The sequence below is a fragment of the Melopsittacus undulatus genome, unplaced genomic scaffold (assembly GCF_012275295.1).
Source record: "Melopsittacus undulatus isolate bMelUnd1 unplaced genomic scaffold, bMelUnd1.mat.Z mat_scaffold_55_arrow_ctg1, whole genome shotgun sequence".
NCBI classification, from domain to species: domain Eukaryota; kingdom Metazoa; phylum Chordata; class Aves; order Psittaciformes; family Psittaculidae; genus Melopsittacus; species Melopsittacus undulatus.
The window spans coordinates 457,500-479,369 of record NW_022994420.1 but is presented as its reverse complement, the minus strand read 5'-3'; the positions used below and the strand labels follow the sequence as shown (position 1 = coordinate 479,369).

Here is a 21,870-nt window from a genome sequence, read left to right as displayed (position 1 = left end):
GACGGCGAAGAGCAGCAGGACGGCCTGGTACAAGTCCAAGTCCACGGCCACGTCCATCCCCCCCTGCTGCCAGAGCCCCACTGTATTACAAGCCTCCGACACAAAGTACAGTGAAACAAAAGCTTTAGCCCAAGCCCCATGATCGACAAACACAAACACATCCAATCCATACACAAAGTACCCGGCAAAATCCCGAAACAGCGAGATCCAGAGAAAAACCTCTAAGAGCCAATAAATCAGCATTGTGACAAGAGACCATAAATCCGCTCAGACCTGTTCTTATCTCAAACCCTTGGGCCCCATGTTGGGCGCCAAAAATGTCGTGGTTTAAACCAAGTCCCCAAACTCCCGGAGAGTTAGGAAGGAGAATCCAAAGAATGTAGCCCCCACGGATTGAGATAAGAACGGTTTAATAGCTAAGGTATAACACAAATCACCACTGCCATTTACCACTACAGATAATAATGATACAGCAAACAACAAGTGAAAAGAATACAACACCTCACCAGCCACCGACCCATAACTCACTCCACCCTGCCCGGCCGAGCACCGCGTGCTCCCTCCTCCATTTTCCTCCAGAGCTCTACCCCTCCAGCTTTCTCTTTCCCAGTATGCATCCTGGGCATCACGTGCTATGGTATGGAATACCTCATTGACTAGCCTGGGTCAGGTGTCCTGTCTCTCCTTCCTCCCGGACTCCCCTCCCACCTGGCTGGAAAAAACCTTGAATAAAAACACCCTCAAAACATGCTCAAACCATGACAGCCACAACCTGCTCTAGTGGGTGGAGGGAGTTGGCACTGAATGAGCTTTAAGGTCCTTTCCAATCCAAGCTATGATCTTATGCAAGTTTACACAGAGGTTTGTATTGGTTTCCCCTCCCTCCTGTGTGTTCTCCATGAGGCTGATCTCCAAACCTGCCTTCTCAGCAGCTGCATGGGGAGGACACAGCACAAGCAGCTCCCTGGGAAGCCCAGAGCATCCTCAAGAAGCCCAGGAGCCTGCAGGAGGGCAGGAGATGAAGACAGGAGCTGCTGCTTGTTGCCAAGAGAGAAGCACAGGAGAATGATGGGCTGAAAGATGCTGCCCCTCACTTACATCTCAGCTCTGTCTCTGCTGCCCTCCTGATGCTCTCGCAGATGGATGTGAAGATGAAGGTGGCTGGAGCTGTGCAGGGAGCCTGGCAATGAACCAGCATCAGCAAACCCCCTTCCTATTTGATGGGATGTGGGGATGTGGGGACTGTGAATGTCTTTGGGCCCCAGGAGGTGACAAAGCCCACAGCAGGTCATTATCTCTTCTCTGTGCTGATTAGTGTGGGGATGAAGTGTACCCAGAGGAGATGACCTCAGCTTGAGCAAGCAACAGGGCTTTGGGCTCCCTTAGAGCAAACCACACAACAACCCCACCTTTCACATCCACTTTTGGAGCATTTCTGAGGCAGTTACAGCTGCACAAGGGCCATGGATGACATTATCATGGCAGGGAGCTGAGGGGAACCTTGCTGATGGGAGCTGGTACCAGGGTCCATTAGTAATCAAAGCACCACAGTCAGGAGTGAGTTTACAGGAAGATGGTAACAAGGGGCAATGGTGAGAATAGAAATGGTTGCAGGAACTCTTCTTTGCATTGCTGAAATCCTCTTTAAGTAGCATTGGAAAAGCCAGTTTAAAAAGTTATGGGAATAGTCAGTGGTGAATTATGTAGACAGTCACTTGCCAGCACTGCCTCCACTCAGTGTGGAAGAAGGGGAAAGACATGTCCCCAAATCCACATATTTACAGCAAATTGTTCCTGGAGTTTATTAGTGCACCTGGAGATGAAGAGAATGATGTTTCCTGTGGATTTTGGTTGTTGTCAGGCAAAGGGTGTGAAATCACCTCTGAAAGGCATTGGGGTGTTTGGACACCTGAGAGACATGGTGTGGATGAGCCATACCTGAGCACAGCTGCACAGCCGCAATGATGAGCATCTCATAGGATGCTTCTGACATACTTGTGGACTATGCAAGGAATTTAGTCTGACCTTGGCAACAGAATGAGAATGGGTTTTAGGGACATTTCAGATCTTGTAGAGGGCCCCAAATGGGACATGAAGCACAGGTGACTCCATCTCTGGAGCTGCTGTTTTCCCTCTGTGCACACTTGACAGCCCAGTTTTCCATCCCCAGTGGGATTATCCACATGCAGTGCCTGGATGTCCAACAGCTGAGCTGGTGCCTCTGGCCTTCCACTGTACTCAAGGGTGAGAAAAGGGCATTTCCAGGCAATGATGAGTTGTCCCAGGCTGAACTAATAGGCCTTTATCCCCCTGAGCAGCCTCAGCTGGGGCTTCATCCCCACCCTCTGCCCAATTGCCCCCATCTCTATTTAAGCTCACTCCAGGGAGGTTGGGTTTTATCAGAGGCATTGTGGTTTCCAGTTTAGGAGGAGTTGTGCACACTTAGGAAATCCTTTGATGGTGACCTAGGTCTCCTAATGGATTTCCCTAACTGCTGCTGGACCTGATGCTGACCAGGGGATTTACTTCATCTGGGTCTTGTTTTGGTCTTGGACCTGCCTCATCATCACCAGATTTCCTGATGCTCTGGAGTCTTGGCTGAACTTGGCCCAGGTCTCTGTTCCTGCCACATTTCTGTAGTTCAGGTACTGTGGGATGGTCCCTGCTCACTGTAGTGTCCCCTTTAGCTCTGTTTAAAGAGATGAATGATGCAAACCCCTGTGGTGGCCCCCAGGCTCCTGCAGAGCAGAACCCATCACCCTCTGCACCCAACAGTGCTCACTGCTCTGACTGTCCCTCTCTATTTGGAACATGTCCCTGCATGGGCAGAATAGGAGCTAGTGTTCTCAGTGAGGGAGTTCAGTGGGTTGAACGTTATATACAAGTGTCATTCTCTGGTCCATAGTGCTTTCTTCTCTCCCAAGTATAATATTAGACTTTGATTGAGATGAAATCTGGTATATATTTGGTGTGTGCATTTTGTGTCTCCAGCAGGAGTTTCTACATTGTGTAGACCCTTTCCTCTGCAATGACTGAAGCAGAATCATGCAATGATGCTCTCAGTATAAAATGTATTCCAAAACCTCAAACCTCTTTCTTATATTGCTGGAATTGACAATTGTGCCTCCCCTGCACATTAGACTGAGCTTCCTCTTGGACATTCACAGAGTTGAATCCACTCTGTACAAGACTATGGAAATCCAGAGCTCTCTTGGGAGCATAGCACCAAGTCTGGATAAATGTTTCAGTATTTCTGTATCTGTGCTTTGAGGACTTTATTAAAGCCAAGAGGAAATGAAGACACCAGAGTGGGGTAATGAACCCTACAGATGACACTTCTCTTCTAGGTCCCTTTTCCACAAAAGCTTGGGTCAGATGAATTTTGAGGCCAAACTTGGGCTTCTTGTGGCTCTAAGATTTTATATGTATGGTCTGAGCAGCAATATCCAACAAAACAGAGGAAGAAAACAAGGTGTGGTGAAGTTTCTATAGGAAGTCTTGTGTTATGATCTCTTAGCAGCCTTCCAGTATGTGAAGGGGGGGCTATAGGGATGCTGGGGATGGACCCTTCCTGAGGGACTGTAGGGACAGGACAAGGGGTAATGGGTTAAAATTGAAACAGGGGAAGTTTAGATTGGATCTAAGGAAGAAATTCTTTCCTGTGAGGGTGCTGAGGCACTGGAATGGGTTGCCCAGGGAGGTTGTGAATGCTCCATCCCTGGCGGTGTTTATGGCCAGGTTGGACCATGGGTGTCATGGCTTAGTGTGAAGTGTCCCTGCCCATGGCAGGGGGGCTGGAAATGGATGATTTTAAGGTCCTTTCTAACCATTCTATGATTCTAATGATATCAAAGGTCTCTGTCCTGCCAAGCTCTTTAGCATCTGATTACATCAGTTCTGCCTCCTTCACTGAGTAAAGGCTGAAGCCACTTTCCCGCAGACAAAAGAGAACATCTCATCTCTTGCTGCTGTTTGCCAGAGCACACAAAAGAGACTGTTCACCATCCATATTCTGTTCAAAGCATCAGTTAATTCCCACTCACAGCAGGTAAAGATATTTTCCCCCATCAGTGTGTTTTGGTTTCTCTGAGACCCAGACAGCTCTCAGTTAGGATCGATTCTGTGTTCAGGATTGTCTTTCATCTATGGAAATGAGCCACTGTCTTAACTCCTATATGAAATAAACCATTTGGTATTTCCTGGTGTGCGTTAGCAAGAGTTCAGCATGGGCATGGAATGTGGGTTCTTGTCTTGTGCTGGAATTCTATGGATTGCACCATTTAAGTGAATGGCACTTCAGATGAATGTAAGACATCCCTTAAAATGAGCGGGATGAAGCCTTAATATGCCCAAATTGTCCTTAACACTGGGTAGCCTCAGCACCATTCATCATCCTGTATTATGAATGATACTGTCTACAGTTTCTCACTTAAAGTGAAATCTACTTTGAAGTTGCACCCTGGGGAGGGATACCTCTTGATATACTAAAGTGCAGCCTGAGACCTTGATTCCCACCAACTTCTGCTCTTTGAAAGGCACAAACAAATGCAATGAATCTTTTGAAACCTTTTCTCTGACTCTTTCTCAGCCAGCAAATGTAAAACTGCACTTCCTGTTCCCTCCCACCCCAGCAGCTTTAATAAAGAGCTCACAGGTAAGAGTGAGGAATTTTATTGGAGCTGAGGGACAAGGTCAAGAATCTTGCAAGAAAAAGACGTCTTTATCAGTGACAAAAGTTATAAATGAGTAAAGCTGATAGGTGCTTTCTGTGAGGAAAAGAGGCCTGGGATAATTCAGGGCAATTTCTTCCTACAGAAAGGTGACTGTGATATAAATTAAAGATTGAGTCTCCTTCTCCTCTTGATCTCTTCCATGGAAGAAGTGATGGTCGGGTCCATTTCTCATGCAATACTGTCAGTGACTTTTTGTTCAGGAATTGTTTTAGAACCTACATAAAATCATGAGAGGTAGTGGGAAATCCCAGAGCTTTAGTGCCTCATAGGCTTTCCACTTGACATGTAATCCTCATGTCCTGGATGATACAAGTCTTGCATGTTGCCAGTGCCTGAAAAGCATTCTCCCAGACTTCAGCAGAGCCCCCTTCACCTCCTTGTTCCTCAGGCTGTAGATGAATGGGTTGAGCATGGGAGTGACCATGGCGTAGAAGATGGAGGCCACCTTATCCAGGCTCCTGTGCCTAGAAGAGGGTTGCAGGTACATGAAGAATGCTGGCCCAAAGTACATGGAAACGGCCATTAAATGTGAGGCGCAGGTGTGGAAAGCTCTGGCCCTGCTCTGTGCTGAGCACATCCTCAGCACAGTCCGGAGAATAGAGATGTAGGAGAGCAAAATGACCACGCTTGCACCCACCACATTGATGGTGACAAAGGCAAAGATGACCATCTCACTGCTGTGGGTGTCAGAGCACACGAGCTTTAGAACTGGAACTGCATCACAGAAGAAGTGGTCAATGCGGTTGGGACCACAGAAGGAACCTCCAAACACGCTCCATGTGTAGATGATGGCACTGAGGAAGGCAAATAGGTAGGATGATGCTACCAGCTGCCAGCAGACACGGCTGGAGATGATGGTCACATAGAGCAGGGGCTGGCAGATGGCAACGTGCCGGTCATAGGCCATCATGGCCAGCAGGTGACACTCAATAGTACCGAAGAAAACAAAGGTGAAGAACTGCATCATGCAGGCAGGGAAAGAAATGGTTTTGTCCTCTGATAAGAGGTCTGCCAGCATCCTGGGGGAGATGACTGTGGAATAGCAGATGTCAATGAAGGCAAACTGGGTGAGGAAGAAGTACATGGGGGTGTGGAGGCTGGGAGACACCCTCACCAATGTGATAATGCCAACGTTCCCCACCAGAGTGACAATGTAAATCAATAGAAATAAGACAAAAAGAGGAGTTTGTGCACATGGTCTGTCTGTAATTCCCAAGAGGATGAATTTAATCTGGGTTTGATTTCCTCCCATCACCTGGCGTTACCTGCTGAGGCAAAAGGAAGAGAAACAGAACACGTTTTAAAAGTGGACATTCACTTTTGGACAACATATAACAACTATCAGTCACTAGTTTAACTGCCACATTTTGGTTAAATTCACATATTCTGCTGTAGTTTTAACCCCAAATTATATGTTTTTTGGTTTTCAGTGAAGGTATTTCTAAAAGACCAGAAGCACACTGAAGCAAAATATGCCTTTTTTGCTTTTCTATGCTGGAACACTTAAAACGATGGATTTATTTAGACACTTTTGGACCATAGTTTAATCCAAACATTGTCCAGTTTAACTGTCAACTTACTGTATATTCTACTGTATTTTTTAACCCAAATTACATATATTTTATGTTATACAGATGAGGTATCTTGAAAAGAACAAGGAGCACGTTCAAGGAACAAATGGCATTGTAGTGCTAGGACCTTTAAAATTATCAATTCATTCAAGCACATGTGTTTTCAGATTAAAGAAAAGAATCATATCTTTCCTCACTTACACTTTTCAGAGCTAATTTGTTCAGAAGACACATGAAAACCTCATAGTAACACATGTAAACCAGGGGGATAGAAAGTCCCAGTCCCAGTGAAATCCAGCTTACACATGAATGAACTGCACACATTTTCACTTGGCTTTTAGTTATCGTTCCAATCAACAAACCACATTTATCAAACTGTTTGAGATCATTCCTAACAGATAACATTCACATGATTTATAGATTTCTGAGCTCCAGCACATTGAAGCATCCTAAATCTATGAGCATTTAGCTGCTTGCATTAAAAACATGTTGATGTTACAATGTGCTGATTTCTTAGTGACTACATTCTGCTGACAATCTGGAATGTTGCATTTCTTTAGAACAAAATAAGATTCATCCTCATTGAACTCTTGAGTAATTCAGTGCATCTTGCGTTAGCTGCCTATGTAACAGAAAAACAAAGTGCAAAAGCCAATGCCCCCTCTTCTTATGAAGAAAACCCACATTACTGAAGCTGTTTTGTGACACAGCTTTACTGAAGAGGACAAGAGGACATGCAGAAGCAAGCCCACTGCTTCAGTGCAGGTGAGGCTCTGCTTTGTGTTGGTCTTACCTCCTGTGCCTTCCTTCTGCCACAAAGTGATGGGACCAAATAGTTTATCCCCAGTGCAGCAGAGAACATCCAGGTGCCAGCATCAGCTCTGTTCAGCTCCTGATGTGAAGAGAGGTGAGCTCCTGCCAGACTGCAAGAGCCCAGCTTGTGGTGCTGGGGCTGTAAATACAGTTGCATGTGCTCTCCTGGGAGGAAGCCTCCAGGGCTGCTCATGCTTTAGCAGAGGAAAACAAAGAGAAGGAAAAGCAAAGGGTGTGAAATCACCTCTGAAAGGCATTGTGGTGCTTGGGCATCTGAGAGACATGGCATGGATGAGCCATGCCTGAGCACAGCTGCACAGCAGCAGTGATGAGGGCTCATAGGATGCTTCTGACATACTTGTGGACTGTGCAAATGTTTTGGTCTGCACAGACTGACACAATGAGAATGGGTTGAGAGACATTCCAGATCTTGCGCACAGTCCTCAAAAGGGACATGAAGCACAAGTGACTCCATCTCTGGAGCTGCTGATGTCCCTCTGTGGAGGGAAAGCCCGGTTTTCCATCCCCACTGGGGTTATCCACATGTAGTGCCTGGATGTCCTGCAGCTGAGCTGGTGCCTCAGGACTTCCCCTGTATTCAAGGGGGAAAAACAGGCATTTTGAGGCAGGGAGGAATTATCCCAGCTTTAACTAATAGGCCTTCATCCCCCTGAGCAGCCTCAGCAGGGGCTCCATCCCCACCCTCTTCCTATTTTCCCCCCATCTCTATTTAAGCTCAGAACAGGCAGATTGAGCTTTACTAGAGCAGTTGTGGTTTCCAGTTTAGCAGCAGTTCAGCACACCTACGGAATCTTTTGGGGGTGACCAAGGATTTCTCACACCCCTTCCTAGCAGTTTTTTCACCTGATCCTGCACAAGGGATTGACTCGACCTGACTTGGCTTGGTCTTGAATCTGCCTCCTCATCACCAGCTCTGCTGATGCTCTGGAGCCTTGGTTGAACTTGGCCTAGGTCTGTGTTCCTGTTTGTTTATTGCCTGTTGGTTTTTTTTGTCCTCCTTCTTGGTCTTTTCAGATGTACACTTGACATGGCTCTGGAAGGGATTGGAACCCCAAATGATGCCAAGACTGTGGCAGTGTGCACTGCTGGGGGATCAGGCCGATCCGTGTGACATGCACTTTCCTGTCATGTTTGGCTGTAGGTGGAGGTTCCCCATAACCCCCATGAAGGCTTTAACCTGCCTGAGGGGAGACTGTGCTGAGCTCTGAGGCAGAAGCTGCTCCCTGGGAGGGTGCTGAGGCGCTGGCACAGGGTGCCCAGAGAAGCTGTGGCTGCCCCATCCCTGGCAGTGCTCAAGGCCAGGTTGGACACAGGGGCTTGGAGCAGCTGCTCCAGTGGAAGGGGTCCCTGCCCATGGCAGGGGTTGGAGCTGGAGGAGCTTTAAGGTCCCTCCCAACCCAAAGCACTCTGGGATTCTGATTTATGGTTTTTGAACCCAAGAAGGAGAAATTTGCATTTCCTGTATCATGAGAAACGGTGAAAGTGAGAAGGGGAAGGTTGGGTTGAGCAAGGACAGACCCATGGGCAGGACTGCATTCAGCTGGCTTTAGACACCTGCAGTGTCAGCATGTGTGTGTAAAGCTGAGACCAGAGAGAAAAGGATGCTGCCATGTATGAGAACATGTGGATATTTGATGTGGGATGGGTGATGTTTTGCACTGTTTACACAAGCAGTGGTATTGAGAATGGCTGCTTTCAGTGGTGGTAGATGCAAGGTGGATGTTTCAGATGTCTGCTCTTTATATATCTATAACTTAGTTATATAAGTAGTACCAAAAGTGGAGGAGATAAGTAGGCATGAGGAGATGGCCATTGAGTGTGTGAGCCATTAGCAATGGGAAACAGCAGTTGCCTTCATCCCCCTGCTTGAGGTTGGTGTAGACAACTTCAGCTGGACCTTCTGAACCCATTTAAAGGTGTTAAAGCTTTACCAAAACCCTGTCTGCTGTCAGCTGCTTTTCTCTACATGCAGTATGTCCCACTCTTGGTTTCGTTTCCTCCTTTTGCAAACACCAAAGAGCCACCCTGAGGATATTTAAATGTGGAGGAAACTGGAGCAAAATGGCTTTTCAAAGGCCAATTTTGGGTCCAAAATGTGCAGATGGAATCACACAGACTTCAAAAAGGGAAAATGCTGAGTCCTGCCCATGGGGAACAGTTGCTCCAAGCACCAAGACAGGCTGGGGGCACCTTAGCAGAGAGGGACAAGGTGGTTGTGGTGTCCTCTGTGTTGAAAGGAGCCATCAATGTGTCCTTGCAGCAAAGGCAGCCACCAGCACCCTGAGAAGAGCATTGGTGGTGGGTCAAGGGCCTTTCTGCAGTGAACCTCTGAGCACAGGCTGGGGAATGGGGAAGTCAAAGCTGCTTTGGGAAGGGTGGAGGGAGAAGGTGAATTGTGCTGAAGAAATGGTCATCTTGCTGGGAAAGGGGCTGAAGGGCAGAGGGAAGTGGGAGGGGAAGGAGGAGTAATGCTCATTTCTCAACAGGCACCATGCGTATTTTAAGGTCATCTCATCATTTTAAGGTCAATGCATATTTAAGGGTAACATGAGCAGCAGTCATCTTGTCATACAGATTTATATATACAGATGTTCTTTAAGTATAAGAACAGAGGAAGAAATACTTGCAAGTAGAATTGAGATGAGAAGGGGCTGGTTTTTCCCTTGAAGCTACAAGTCCATGGAACTGCAACCAGGGATTCTGGTCTCTCTTTAATTGACCCAAACATGACTACAGAGTCAGAAAATCACTGCAATGTGACCTCTTATCTATTTAATGCAACACTAATTCATGTGGCAAATGAAGGCATGTTATTATTGTATTTACTTGTCCTTAAAGATCAATACCTCCAACAGGAAAGAAATCATCCCAAACAAGCCTACTTCTTAAGAAGAATTCAGACGTTCATGAGAAGATGCTTATGTTTTCCAGGACCAATTCCTTCCATAACAGCCCAGCCAGAGGTTCAGCATTTAAGCCTTAAGATAATTTTATTTCCATACATGAAATATTGACTATTATTTTATCAATGTATTATTTTTCAATATATTATTTATGACCTTCAGCCATCATGGTTTTATCTGCAAGTAATTGGGTGCATTCACAGAGGAAACCCCAAATCCTGCCTTAACCTCATGCCCTGTGTGTTCCTATGAGCTGGGAGAAGTGATCCAACCTCTTCCCATGTTTCTTTGTCTCCTGCTGCCAAGAGAGTGGCTGGAGGGAAACCACTTGAATGTGACCACGTTTGTCCTCTTGGGCTTCACCAACCTGTAGAAGCTGCTCTTTGTGAGTGTTTTACTCGTCTCCATCACCATGGTGGTGGGAACCTCATCCAGACCAGCTCTCAGCTTCATGTGCCCATCTGCTCATTTCCTCCTAGGAAATGTACTTATTTCCTCCATAGGATGTAGCTGGTGTCTTGCTTTCCTGGGTGTGCCTGCCCCATGGAAAGCTACCACCATGCAGACCTAGGAGCAGGGTGGAATTTCATCCCCTGTGATAAGCAGTCACCCAACTTGGTCTGGGAACAGCCTTTGCAGACCCTGTCTGAGCAGGGTTTTCCTTGTCTGTTATCTGGTGCTGATGACACAGATGCTCCATGCTGCTGGCCATATGTTGTATCCAGATGTGCTCTAACTTATTTCATGGCTCAAAGTCTCTCGGTGTTGTCCAGAACTCCCCCATCACCTCCTCTTCTGCTTATGTCTGTCCATCCAGGCAAAGCTGATTTTCCATCCCAGCTGCTGCTTACTCATGATTTCTCATTCCATGTTCTGAGGGTTGAGTCACACAGGTCCAAGGGGTTATTCTATCTAGTTGTAAGTTGCCACATCGGAATTAATCAACAAAGGTTCCCCTTATGGAGACAAGGATGCATCTGGGGCTTGGATTCAGCTTGGATCTATTTTAAACCTCCATATCAGGGGTTTCTTCTGGAAAAAGTGTTTGGTTCTCTGCACTTGCAGTGAAGGGTGATGGGCAGACACAGCTCCAATGTAGGTTGTGTTGAGAGCAGACACAGGCCATAGCCTGAAGAGTCAGTTTAAGTCCAATGGGAAACATGAGGTCACTGTGCTGATGTGTTGGGGTCCTTCAGAAACCCCACTCCAAAGTGAGGAGGTGAAAGCAGCTTTCATGCAACCATGGAATGGTTTGGGTTGGAAAGGAGCTTAGAGTTCATCCAGTTGTATCCCCTGCCACAGACAGGGGCACATTCCACTGGAGCAGCTTCCTCCAAGCCCCATCCAACCTGGCCTCCATCAGTTCTATTGAACGATTTCTTATGCAGCAAAGCCTCAATGCTCAGCATCCATAAAACAATTCCTGGACAGAGCAGGAAATCAAAATGGCTGCAGGCAGTGTCCTGGTTGTGTGTTTGCTTTTATCAAGGCTGCTAATAGCAGATATTAACTTCATGAAGAAGGGTTTATATTCTGCATAGATGGATAGGAAATTCTTCCTTAGAAAATACTGGTGTTGGTTTGGTCTTTCAAGAGCAATAAGAGAGAAACTTTCCGCCATAAACCTGTCTGTGCCTAAAGGGGCTGCAGGAAAGCTGGAAAGGGGCTTGGGACAAGGGCCTGGAGGGACAGAACAAGGGGAATGGCTTGAACCTGCCCAAGAGAGGGGAGACTGAGCTGAGCTCTGAGGCAGAAGCTGTTCCCTGGGAGGGTGCTGAGGCGCTGGCACAGGGTGCCCAGAGAAGCTGTGGCTGCCCCATCCCTGGCAGTGCTCAAGGCCAGGTTGGACACAGGGGCTTGGAGCAGCTGCTCCATGGGAAGGGGTTGGGCTTGGAGCTGGAGGAGCTTTAAGCTCCCTTCCAACCCAAACCAGGCTGGGATTCTATGATCCAGGCCCATGAAATTGTCCTTAAGACAAACATGCCAACACACTGACCCTCCAGTTCACTGCCTTTGGGCATGGACCAGCTCTGTCAAGCAAGGCAGCTGTAGAAGTGAACTTTGTTCACAAAGAAGAAAGTTTCTTTCTTGTTCTCCCCAGCTAATTAATCTCTGAGGGCTTGTTATGAAGAATGAGGTAAGTCACATGCAAGTGTTGTGAGAAGCTTTTGTGGTGATGAGGAAAGTTCCTTGGTAAAGCCCAGAAGGTCTTGTTAAAGCTGATGACTCCTGGAAGGGTGGTTGGTCCCCAAGGAGCACTTCTTGCTTTGGGCCTGTGAGCAGCATCACTTGTGATGGAAATAGCTGTGACTGCTTGTCTTGTGAAAGCCTGGATGTGGGGCCTGCTGGAGGGCTTTCTGTGCCCATACAAGCTTGGTCATACTCTCTCTTTAAAGAGACATCCTTGTCTTCATGACATGTGCAGATAATGTGGTTCTTGTTAATGGAGTGTTTTGTCCCTTCCTTCTTTTGACGTTCTAATAAAGGGAGCTGGGGAAGCTCATTGCATTTCTGCTTATCTTTGAACCTCTTCAATGACACCTCATACTTTAAACTTCTTGCCATTCTTTTCCTTGGGATGGATTTGCTTGTGTCTGTTAAGCTGTGAGGCAAGCTCAAGTCCACTACATCCATCCTTCATGCCTGACTGGCTTTCAGAAATGTGGTTTCCTATTATTATGAAATTGGGATTGGAGAGTAAGCATGGGAATGGGGTCACCTGACTCAGCATCTACAATTCCTTCTTTAGTTGTGAGATAGTCACAGATAGAGGGTGGTGATGTAGGCTAAGGTGAACACCATGAACAAGAGAAGCTGCAGCTTTGGGTCTGTGGTGAGTGCCAGGAGGATGAAGCTGGTGATTGAACTGTGGTTCCTCTCTTCCATGGTGTAGGAACTGAACTGGAGACATGGATCACAGTGGCTGTTTCATCGCTGCAGTGTGTGGGGTCTTGATCATGGGCTAAGGGAAGGGCTTCCATGGTGCTGGTATTACTCTCTGTACCATAGCACAGCTGCACACAGGATAGAGAAAAGTAGAGTAAATTTAGCATTGAGAGAATCTGCACTCTTATAGTTTGGTTGAGGTGTTGTATCAGGGAATGATGGAATGGTTTGGAAAGGACCCTAAAGCTCATCCAGTTCCAGCCACCTGTCCAGGGCAGGGACACCTTCTATTAGAGCAGGTTGCTCCAAACCCCATCCAACCTGGCCTTGAACACTTCCTTGCATTCCCTGACTTCTATGAATATGAGATCTCAATCTCGGTGTCACATTAAATTGCTCATACATTAAGACTCTTTAATTTGAATTTCATATGCAGAAACTGGAGATAGAGGCTGAAGACAAATGCATGTGGAGTCCCCATCTGCTACAGCCCAACACAGTCTGGTTGGATTCATTGCCTTCAGTCTTAGCAGTAAAAGCATTGTCTCATTGAGCTTTCTCTTTTGCATGAGCAAACACTGAAGGGTTGGATGTGCACTGAAAAGCCTTAATTACAATGTGTGTATGTTAGGAGCTCTGGTTTTAGGCACATTACTGAAAGCAGCAGTTATTCAGTGCTAGTGTGTGTTTGCACAGCTGAGTACAGGCACAGAACCTGAATTCCTCTCACCTGACATTGCCAGCCTAAGAATGAGTTACTTCAGCTCTTCCATAGGCAATGGAAGTGACAGACCCTTCCATAGGAAGACCAGAATATGAGCTGTGCCCTGCTGCTTCCTTGCAGCTTCCCCTATGCTCCAGTCAGGTTTGGAGGACCCTCTCTCAATTGCCTCTCCTGCTGGATGCTCCTCAATGGGCTTGATGATTTTCTTATCTGGCCTCATGTGTTGATTCTAGTGTTTGTCATCAGGTACCACAAGGGATGGGCAGAGAGATGAGGAGACAGAGAAAAGAAAGATGAATCCCCTTGAAGATTTACCTTCTTGGCTAATGTGATTCTGTGTCCCTTGCTGACCCTTTTTACCCAGGAATACTCACTCATGGCCTTGTCCAGCAGGATCCCACATGTCCCATGGAGCTGTGAGCTAGAGTATATCCCCACAGTGAGGGTCCAAGGTGGGATCACAAGTGTAGAGAGCACAAGAACAAAAGCAGGCTGAAGATGTCTGTGTGACAACCCCACAGCAGCTCATCTGCCAGGGCAGAGCACGCAGGTGCATCCTCTCCTGTCCCAGCATTGCCTGTGCTGTGTGGTTGGGGATATTGCTCTATTTCTTCATCCTGTATTTCCCTAAGGATCAGGTCCTTGAAGCAGATACTCAGTGTGGCCATTGCACCCAATGAAGTGTTCTGCACCATTGCCCTCAGTTACTCCCTGCAACCTAAAGTCTATTTCAGAGCTTTCAGAGCTCTCCATGTTATGTGCTCACTGTTACCATGTCTGTAGGTGCAGAACAAAGGTGCAATCTCAAGAACATCCATGTTCTTTACATCGAGTTGATTATATCTTTTTACCAGCCTGAATGTGGGAGGAAACAAGAACTTTTCCTAGGAGTCTTCCCAGAGCATCCTTCAGCTCTGTGCTCCTCCAGATGTGGATCTGGGCTCTAAGTGTGGGGATTATCAGGGTGAAGTCAACAGGCACCAGGTTGGACAGAGCCCTGGGTGACTTCATCTAGTGTGAGGCATCCCTGCCCATGGCAGGGGGTTGGGCTTTCAGGTCTTTTCCAACCCAAACCATTCCATGATTCTATGACACCCCTTTGTCCTGGTGCAGGGAATAACTTGAGCTCTGCAGTCAACAGTGATAAGTGGGAATTCCTAGGTAGTACTGAATTAAGCTATTTAGGATGGTTGTTTTGGAGTAAGGTGAATTGCTTCTTAGAGGAGCTGGCAACAATAGGGTGCGAATGGTCAGATGAAGAACAGCATTCAGCTAACTCATGCTCAGATGTAGCTGGTGTGCTCAGTATAGGCACTGATCTGTTAAAGACAAACCCAAGCAGAGCAACCCCAAATGTTCTTTCCAATTGGATTTTGGCATTTCTTCCTGTAGTGCTGCAGGCTGAGAGCCACTGGGAGAAATCCCATCCCAATGCATTGGATCAGCCACAGTGACTGACATCAGCCTGTGCACCACTTGCTAAAACCACTGAATGATTCATTTTGTCCCCTTTAGACAACTCAGTTCTCATCAAGTCAGTGTTGAAACGATAGTGATTTGAGTGGAATGAAATGAAGCTTCAAGTGCAGGTGATGAGAGTTCTCTTAGGCATTGACATTTGCCTGGGGGTCTTCTCTCATTCTCAGGACAAATGTTAGGGAGTTATGGACCCAAACCTTGTCTCTTTAGGGAAAGAAACCACACAGACCCAACAGACTTTTATGATTTGGGATAAGTTTTGCCTTCTGTATGTCTTTACATGAAGATTTTTAAGAGGATTTTGGAACCATGGCACACTCAATCACAGGTTGTGTTTTTATATAGCTCCTGAGTGACTAAGGTTTAATGAATGGAATATGGAATATGATTTAAACCAATAACCCAGACACAATCAGGCAGACTTCATGTTACTTCAAGCTGATGATGCTTTTCCTACCTTAGATACCTGCCAGAAAATGTTGCTCTTGTCTTTTTAGACATAAACTGTGCTGCAAAGCTGAGCACATCATTGTGTGTGTGTGATCTGTGAATATGGGATGTGGTTGATGTGTGTTGTGATGCTGCAAGGGCTGGAGCAGCTCTGTTCCAGAGCCAGGCTGAGAGAGCTGGGCTGGGGCAGCCTGGACAAGAGAAGGCTCCTGAAGAGGAGACCTGAGAGCAGCTCCAGTGCCTAAAGGGGCTGCAGGAAAGCTGGAGAGGGGCTTGGGACAAGGGCCTGTAGGGACAGAACAAGGGGAATGGCTTGAACCTTTCCAAGAGAGGGGAGACTGAGCTGAGCTCTGAGGCAGAAGCTGTTCCCTGGGAGGGTGCTGAGGCGCTGGCACAGGGTGCCCAGAGAAGCTGTGGCTGCCCCATCCCTGGCAGTGCTCAAAGCCAGGTTGGACACAGGGGCTTGGAGCAGCTGCTCCAGTGGAAGGGGTTGGAGCTGGAGGAGCTTCAAGTTCCTTTCTAACACAAAGCATTCCATGATTCTATGTCTCTAGGATAGCCCTAAGACTCAGCCATGGCTCCAGGATTCACCATAGTCCTGGCAGAGGCTACAGCTCTACGGGTTGAGATAATGCACACATTGGCATGTGTTGGTGGTTTTTCCTGTATGTGTTGTTTTTCCACCACAAATCAACTCTCTGTACAGAGAATTGTTAAAGCTTTTGCAAGGTTCTTATTTGTATATGCAGGTGGTGATATCAAAGCCGCCAGGGCATCATGTAAGTTAAGGTGCTTAAGACTCCCCCAGCAAATGTTGTCCACCTGAGAAACTTAACAAACAGTTGAGCATCTCCCCACATCTCCATTCTGTCTGGTCCTAAACTTAAAACATTCAATATCACTTTATTTTCAAGAGTCTCCTCAAAGCCTCCTTCACCTCCTTATTCCTCAGGCTGTAGATCAAGGGGTTCAGCATGGGAGTCACTATGGTGTAGATCACCACAGCCCATTTATCTGCTCCTCTTGAGCTGTGTGAGCTGGGGAATAAATACATAAAAAAGCATGCCCCATAGAAGATACTGACAGTCACGAGGTGGGAGGTGCAGGTGGAGAAGGCTTTGCGCTTGCCCTCGGCTGAATTGATGCTCAGGATGGTGAGGATGATGGCCACATAGGAGAGCAGGACAACCAGGCTGCTGGACACACCAAGGAGAGATGCTGCAGTGGTCAGGATGATGTGGCTGAGGGTGGTGTCGGAGGTGGAGAGGGAGATGAGAGGGGAAATGTCACAGAAGAAGAGGTTGATGGTGCTGGAGCTGCAGAAGGACAGGGTGGACATGCCGATGGTGTGTCTCACACCATTGGTCAGCCCCATGAGGTAGGAGCCAGTCACCAGCTGGAAACAGCACTTTGGGGACATGACAAGGGGGTAGAGCAGGGGATGGCAAATGGCCACATAACGGTCATAGGCCATCGAAGCCAGCAGGAAGCATTCAGTAATCCCAAAAAGATCAAAGAGGAAGACCTGAGCCACGCACCCAGCATAAGCAATGCTCTTCTTCTCCAACATCAAGTCAACCAACATCTTGGGGGTGATGATGGTGGAAGAACAGAGGTCTACAAAGGCCAGGTTGCCCAGGAAATAATACATGGGGGAGTGGAGGTGGGGGCTGGCCCTGATCAAGATGATGATGCCCAGGTTGCCCACGATGGTGACAAGGTAGGTGAGCAGGAAGAGCAGGAACAAGTTGCCCTGAGTCACCGGCTCCTCTGTGAACCCCACCAGGATGAACTGGGTCACTTGGGTGCAGTTGCTTTGTGCCATGGGCTGGATGGTGCTTTGTGTGTGAGCTGCTGGCTGGAGGTTTCTTGTCCAGCAGGCAGGGATGTGCCAGGTGCAAAAGCCTCTGTGTGCTGGGAGCTGCTCAGAGACAGTCCTGCAGGATGTAAAGGGAGAGTTGAGGCACAAATCAATGAGGAACAGGTTGGGGAAAGTCCTGTCCCAGCACAGGGAGAACAAAGGGGTGCTCAAGCACTTCAACACCATGGCACAAGGTGGTGCCTGCTCCTCTGGCTCACCTGCAGATGCTGAGCAATGAGCCCTGTGGAAAGCAGTGGGGAGGTTGCACACCCGAGCAGCTTTACCTTAGTGCTGCACTTCATTGCCTGCGTTAGTGCTGAGCCTGGGGCTTGCAGACCATGCGGCTCCACCTGGAACACAGAGAAACGTGGTGCTTTCACAGTGCAGAGTTGATCCTTCATGCTTTTGAGGGCATTTCCCACCCACCTGCTTCTTCCCTCTCTGCTTGGGTTTCTTCGTTACTGGAATGGATTCCTGATCTATAGAAAGTGTAGGTTAGCCACAACCTGCTGTAGTGGATGGAGGGAGTTGGCACTGAATGAGCTTTAAGGTCCCTTCCAATGCAAGCTATGATCTTATGCAAGTTTACACAGAGGTTTGTATTGGTTTCCCCTCCCTCCTGTGTGTTCTCCATGAGGCTGATCTCCAAACCTGCCTTCTCAGCAGCTGCATGGGGAGGACACAGCACAAGCAGCTCCCTGGGAAGCCCAGAGCATCCTCAAGAAGCCCAGGAGCCTGCAGGAGGGCAGGAGATGAAGACAGGAGCTGCTGCTTGTTGCCAAGAGAGAAGCACAGGAGAATGATGGGCTGAAAGATGCTGCCCCTCACTTACATCTCAGCTCTGTCTCTGCTGCCCTCCTGATGCTCTCGCAGATGGATGTGAAGATGAAGGTGGCTGGAGCTGTGCAGGGAGCCTGGCAATGAACCAGCATCAGCAAACCCCCTTCCTATTTGATGGGATGTGGGGATGTGGGGACTGTGAATGTCTTTGGGCCCCAGGAGGTGACAAAGCCCACAGCAGGTCATTATCTCTTCTCTGTGCTGATTAGTGTGGGGATGAAGTGTACCCAGAGGAGATGACCTCAGCTTGAGCAAGCAACAGGGCTTTGGGCTCCCTTAGAGCAAACCACAGAACAACCCCACCTTTCACATCCACTTTTGGAGCATTTCTGAGGCAGTTACAGCTGCACAAGGGCCATGGTTGGCATTATCATGGCAGGGAGCTGAGGGGAACCTTGCTGATGGGAGGTGGTACCAGGGTCCATCAGCAATGTCAGGCATCACAGTCAGGAGTGAGTTTACAGGAAGATGTTAACAAGGGGCAATGGTGAGAATAGAAATGGTTGCAGGAACTCTTCTTTGCATTGCTGAAATCCTCTTTAAGTAGCATTGGAAAAGCCAGTTTAAAAAGTTATGGGAATAGTCAGTGGTGAATTATGTAGACAGTCACTTGCCAGCACTGCCTCCACTCAGTGTGGAAGAAGGGGAAAGACATGTCCCCAAATCCACATATTTACAGCAAATTGTTCCTGGAGTTTATTAGTGCACCTGGAGATGAAGAGAATGATGCTTCCTGTGGATTTTGGTTGTTGTCAGGCAAAGGGTGTGAAATCAACTTTGAAAGGCATTGGGGTGTTTGGACACCTGAGAGACATGGTGTGGATGAGCCATTCCTGAGCACAGCTGCACAGCCGCAATGATGAGCATCTCATAGGATGCTTCTGACATACTTGTGGACTATGCAAAGTATTTAGTCTGACCTTGGCAACAAAATGAGAATGGGTTTTAGGGACATTTCAGATCTTGTAGAGGGCCCCAAACGGGACATGAAGCACAAGTGACTCCATCTCTGGAGCTGCTGTTTTCCCTCTGTGCACACTTGACAGCCCAGTTTTCCATCCCCAGTGGGATTATCCACATGCAGTGCCTGGATGTCCAACAGCTGAGCTGGTGACTCTGGGCTTCCACTGTATTCAAGGGTGAGAAATGGGCATTTCCAGGCAATGATGAGTTGTGCCAGGCTGAACTAACAGGCCTTTATCCCCCTGAGCAGCCTCAGCTGGGGCTCCATCCCCACCCTCTGCCCAATTGCCCCCATCTCTATTTAAGCTCACTCCAGGGAGGTTGGGTTTTATCAGAGGCATTGTGGTTCCCAGTTTAGAAGGAGTTGTGCACACTTAGGAAATCCTTTGATGGTGACCTAGGTCTGCTAATGGATTTCCATGGCCGTTGCTGGACCTGATGCTGACCAGGGGATTTATTTCATCTGGGTCTTGTTTTTACTCTTGGACCTGCCTCATCATCACCAGATTTCCTGATGCTCTGGAGTCTTGGCTGAACTTGGCCCAGGTCTCTGTTCCTGCCATATTTCTGTAGTTCAGGTACTGTGGGATGGTCCCTGCTCACTGTAGTGTCCCCTTTAGCTCAGTTTAAAGAGATGAATGATGCAAACCCCTGTGGCAGTCCCCAGGCTACTGCAGAGCAGAGCTATCATCCTTCATAGACAACAGTGCTCACTGCTCTGACTGTCCCTCTCTATTTGGAACATGTCCCTGCATGGGCAAAATAGGAGCTAGTGTTCTCAGTGAGGGAAATAGGGTACAGAACTGAACATTATATACAAGTATCATTCTCTGGTCCATAGTGATTTCTCCTTTCCCAAGTGTAATATTAGACTTTGATTGAGATGAAATCTGGTATATATTTGGTGTGTGCATTTTGTGTCTCCAGCAGGAGTTTCTGCATTGTGTAGACCCTTTCCCCTGCAATGACTGAAGCAGAATCATGCAATGATGCTCTCAGTATAAAACGTATTTCCAAAACCTGAGGGCTGTTTCTTGTATTGCTGGAACTGACAATTGTGCCTCCCCTGGACAGTTCCCTGATGTGGATCCATCACACACAAGACTATGGCAATCCAGGCCTCCCTTAGGAATGTAGCACCAAGTGTGGGTAAACCTTTAAGCATTTCAGGTGTCTCTGCTTTGGAAACTTCCTGAATGCCAAGAGGAGATAAGGACAGCAGAGTGGGGTAATTCATCAAGCAGGGATGAGCCCTACACATCACACTGCTCATCTAGGCTCCCTTTCCCACAAAAGATTGGATCTGGTGATCCTTTGAGGTCCAACTTGGGATTCCTGTGGCTCTGTGATTCTATACGTATAATCTAAACCAAGATATCCATGTAACAAGAAGTAGGAAAACATGTTATGGTGAATCTTTTCAAGGAAGTTGTCTAATATCAAAGGTCCTCTTAAGTTCTTCAGCATTTAATGACATTTTTTCCTGTCTCCATCATTGGCCACAGGTAGAAACCACATTTCCCTGAGACCTAAGGCAACATCTCCTCTCTTGCTGTGCTTTGCCAGAGCACACAAAAGAGACTGCTCACCATCCATATACTTTCTCAATATAAGTTAATTCCCACTCAAACAGGCAAAGGAAAGTTATTATCCCACACCAGTGTGTGTTGGCTTCTTTGAGACACATACAGCTCTCACTTACCAGCAATTCTGTGCTCAAGATGGTCTTTCATCTATGGAAACGAGCCACAGGCTTCATTTGTCAATGAAATACATCCTTTTCCTTTTGTGCTTGTTCATGCCCAGCTCATGCTGAAGGGATATGGGTGCTTATCTCCAGCTGGAATTCCATGTGTCTCTCCATGTAAGCATAGGGCACTTAGGATGAATAGGAGGACCCCTTGATGTGCCCCAATTACACTTAACACTGGGTGGTGTTAGCACAGTTCAGCCTGTATTATTAATTTTATTATGATTAATGTAACATAATTATATTCAGTAACCATACTGACATTAGTTACAATGAATTAATTAAGTCAACAATTTCTTCCTTGAGCTGAAACCCAGTCTGAAGCTGCAGCCTGGGGAGGAATTCCCCTTGATATTCAAAGGAGCAGCTTGAGACCTTGATTCCCACCAGCTTCTGCTCTTTGAAAGGCACAAACAAATGCAATGAATCTTTTGAAACCTTTTCTCTGACTCTTTCTCAGCCAGCAAATGTAAAACTGCACTTCCTGTTCCCTCCCACCCCAGCAGCTTTAATAAAGAGCTCACAGGTAAGAGTGAGGAATTTTATTGGAGCTAAGGGACAAGGTCAAGAATCCTGCAAGAAAAAGACGTCATTATCAGTGACCAAGGCTATAACCGGATAAAGCTGATTGGTGTTTCCTGTGAGGAAATGAGGCCTGGGATAACTGGGGGTAATTTCTTCCTCCAGACTGGGGACTACGAACAGAAATGAAGTTTGAGGCTCAGTCTCCTCTTGTTTTCTTGCCAGAATGCTGTGATTTTGGGGGTCTGTTTCTCATTCAATACTGTCATTGGCTTTTGAGCAGGAACTGTGAAAGAACCTACATTAAATCATGGGGATTGCTGGTAAAAATGTTGTAGTGTACCACAGTCTTTC

At 47.2% G+C, this 21,870-nt stretch overlaps 1 protein-coding gene and 1 pseudogene across 1 annotated transcript; both read right to left on the bottom strand.

Annotated features, from left to right (window-relative positions):
• Nucleotides 1-4,996: 4,996 nt before the first annotated feature.
• Nucleotides 4,997-5,985, bottom strand: LOC117438680 (olfactory receptor 1020-like; annotated as a pseudogene).
• A 10,493-nt stretch (nucleotides 5,986-16,478) lies between these two features.
• LOC117438689 (olfactory receptor 5G3-like) lies at nucleotides 16,479-17,411 on the bottom strand. Its single transcript, XM_034074130.1, has one exon. The coding sequence runs from the start codon at nucleotides 17,403-17,405 to the stop codon at nucleotides 16,479-16,481; it is 927 nt and encodes a 308-aa protein (XP_033930021.1). The 5' UTR covers nucleotides 17,406-17,411.
• Nucleotides 17,412-21,870: the final 4,459 nt, after the last annotated feature.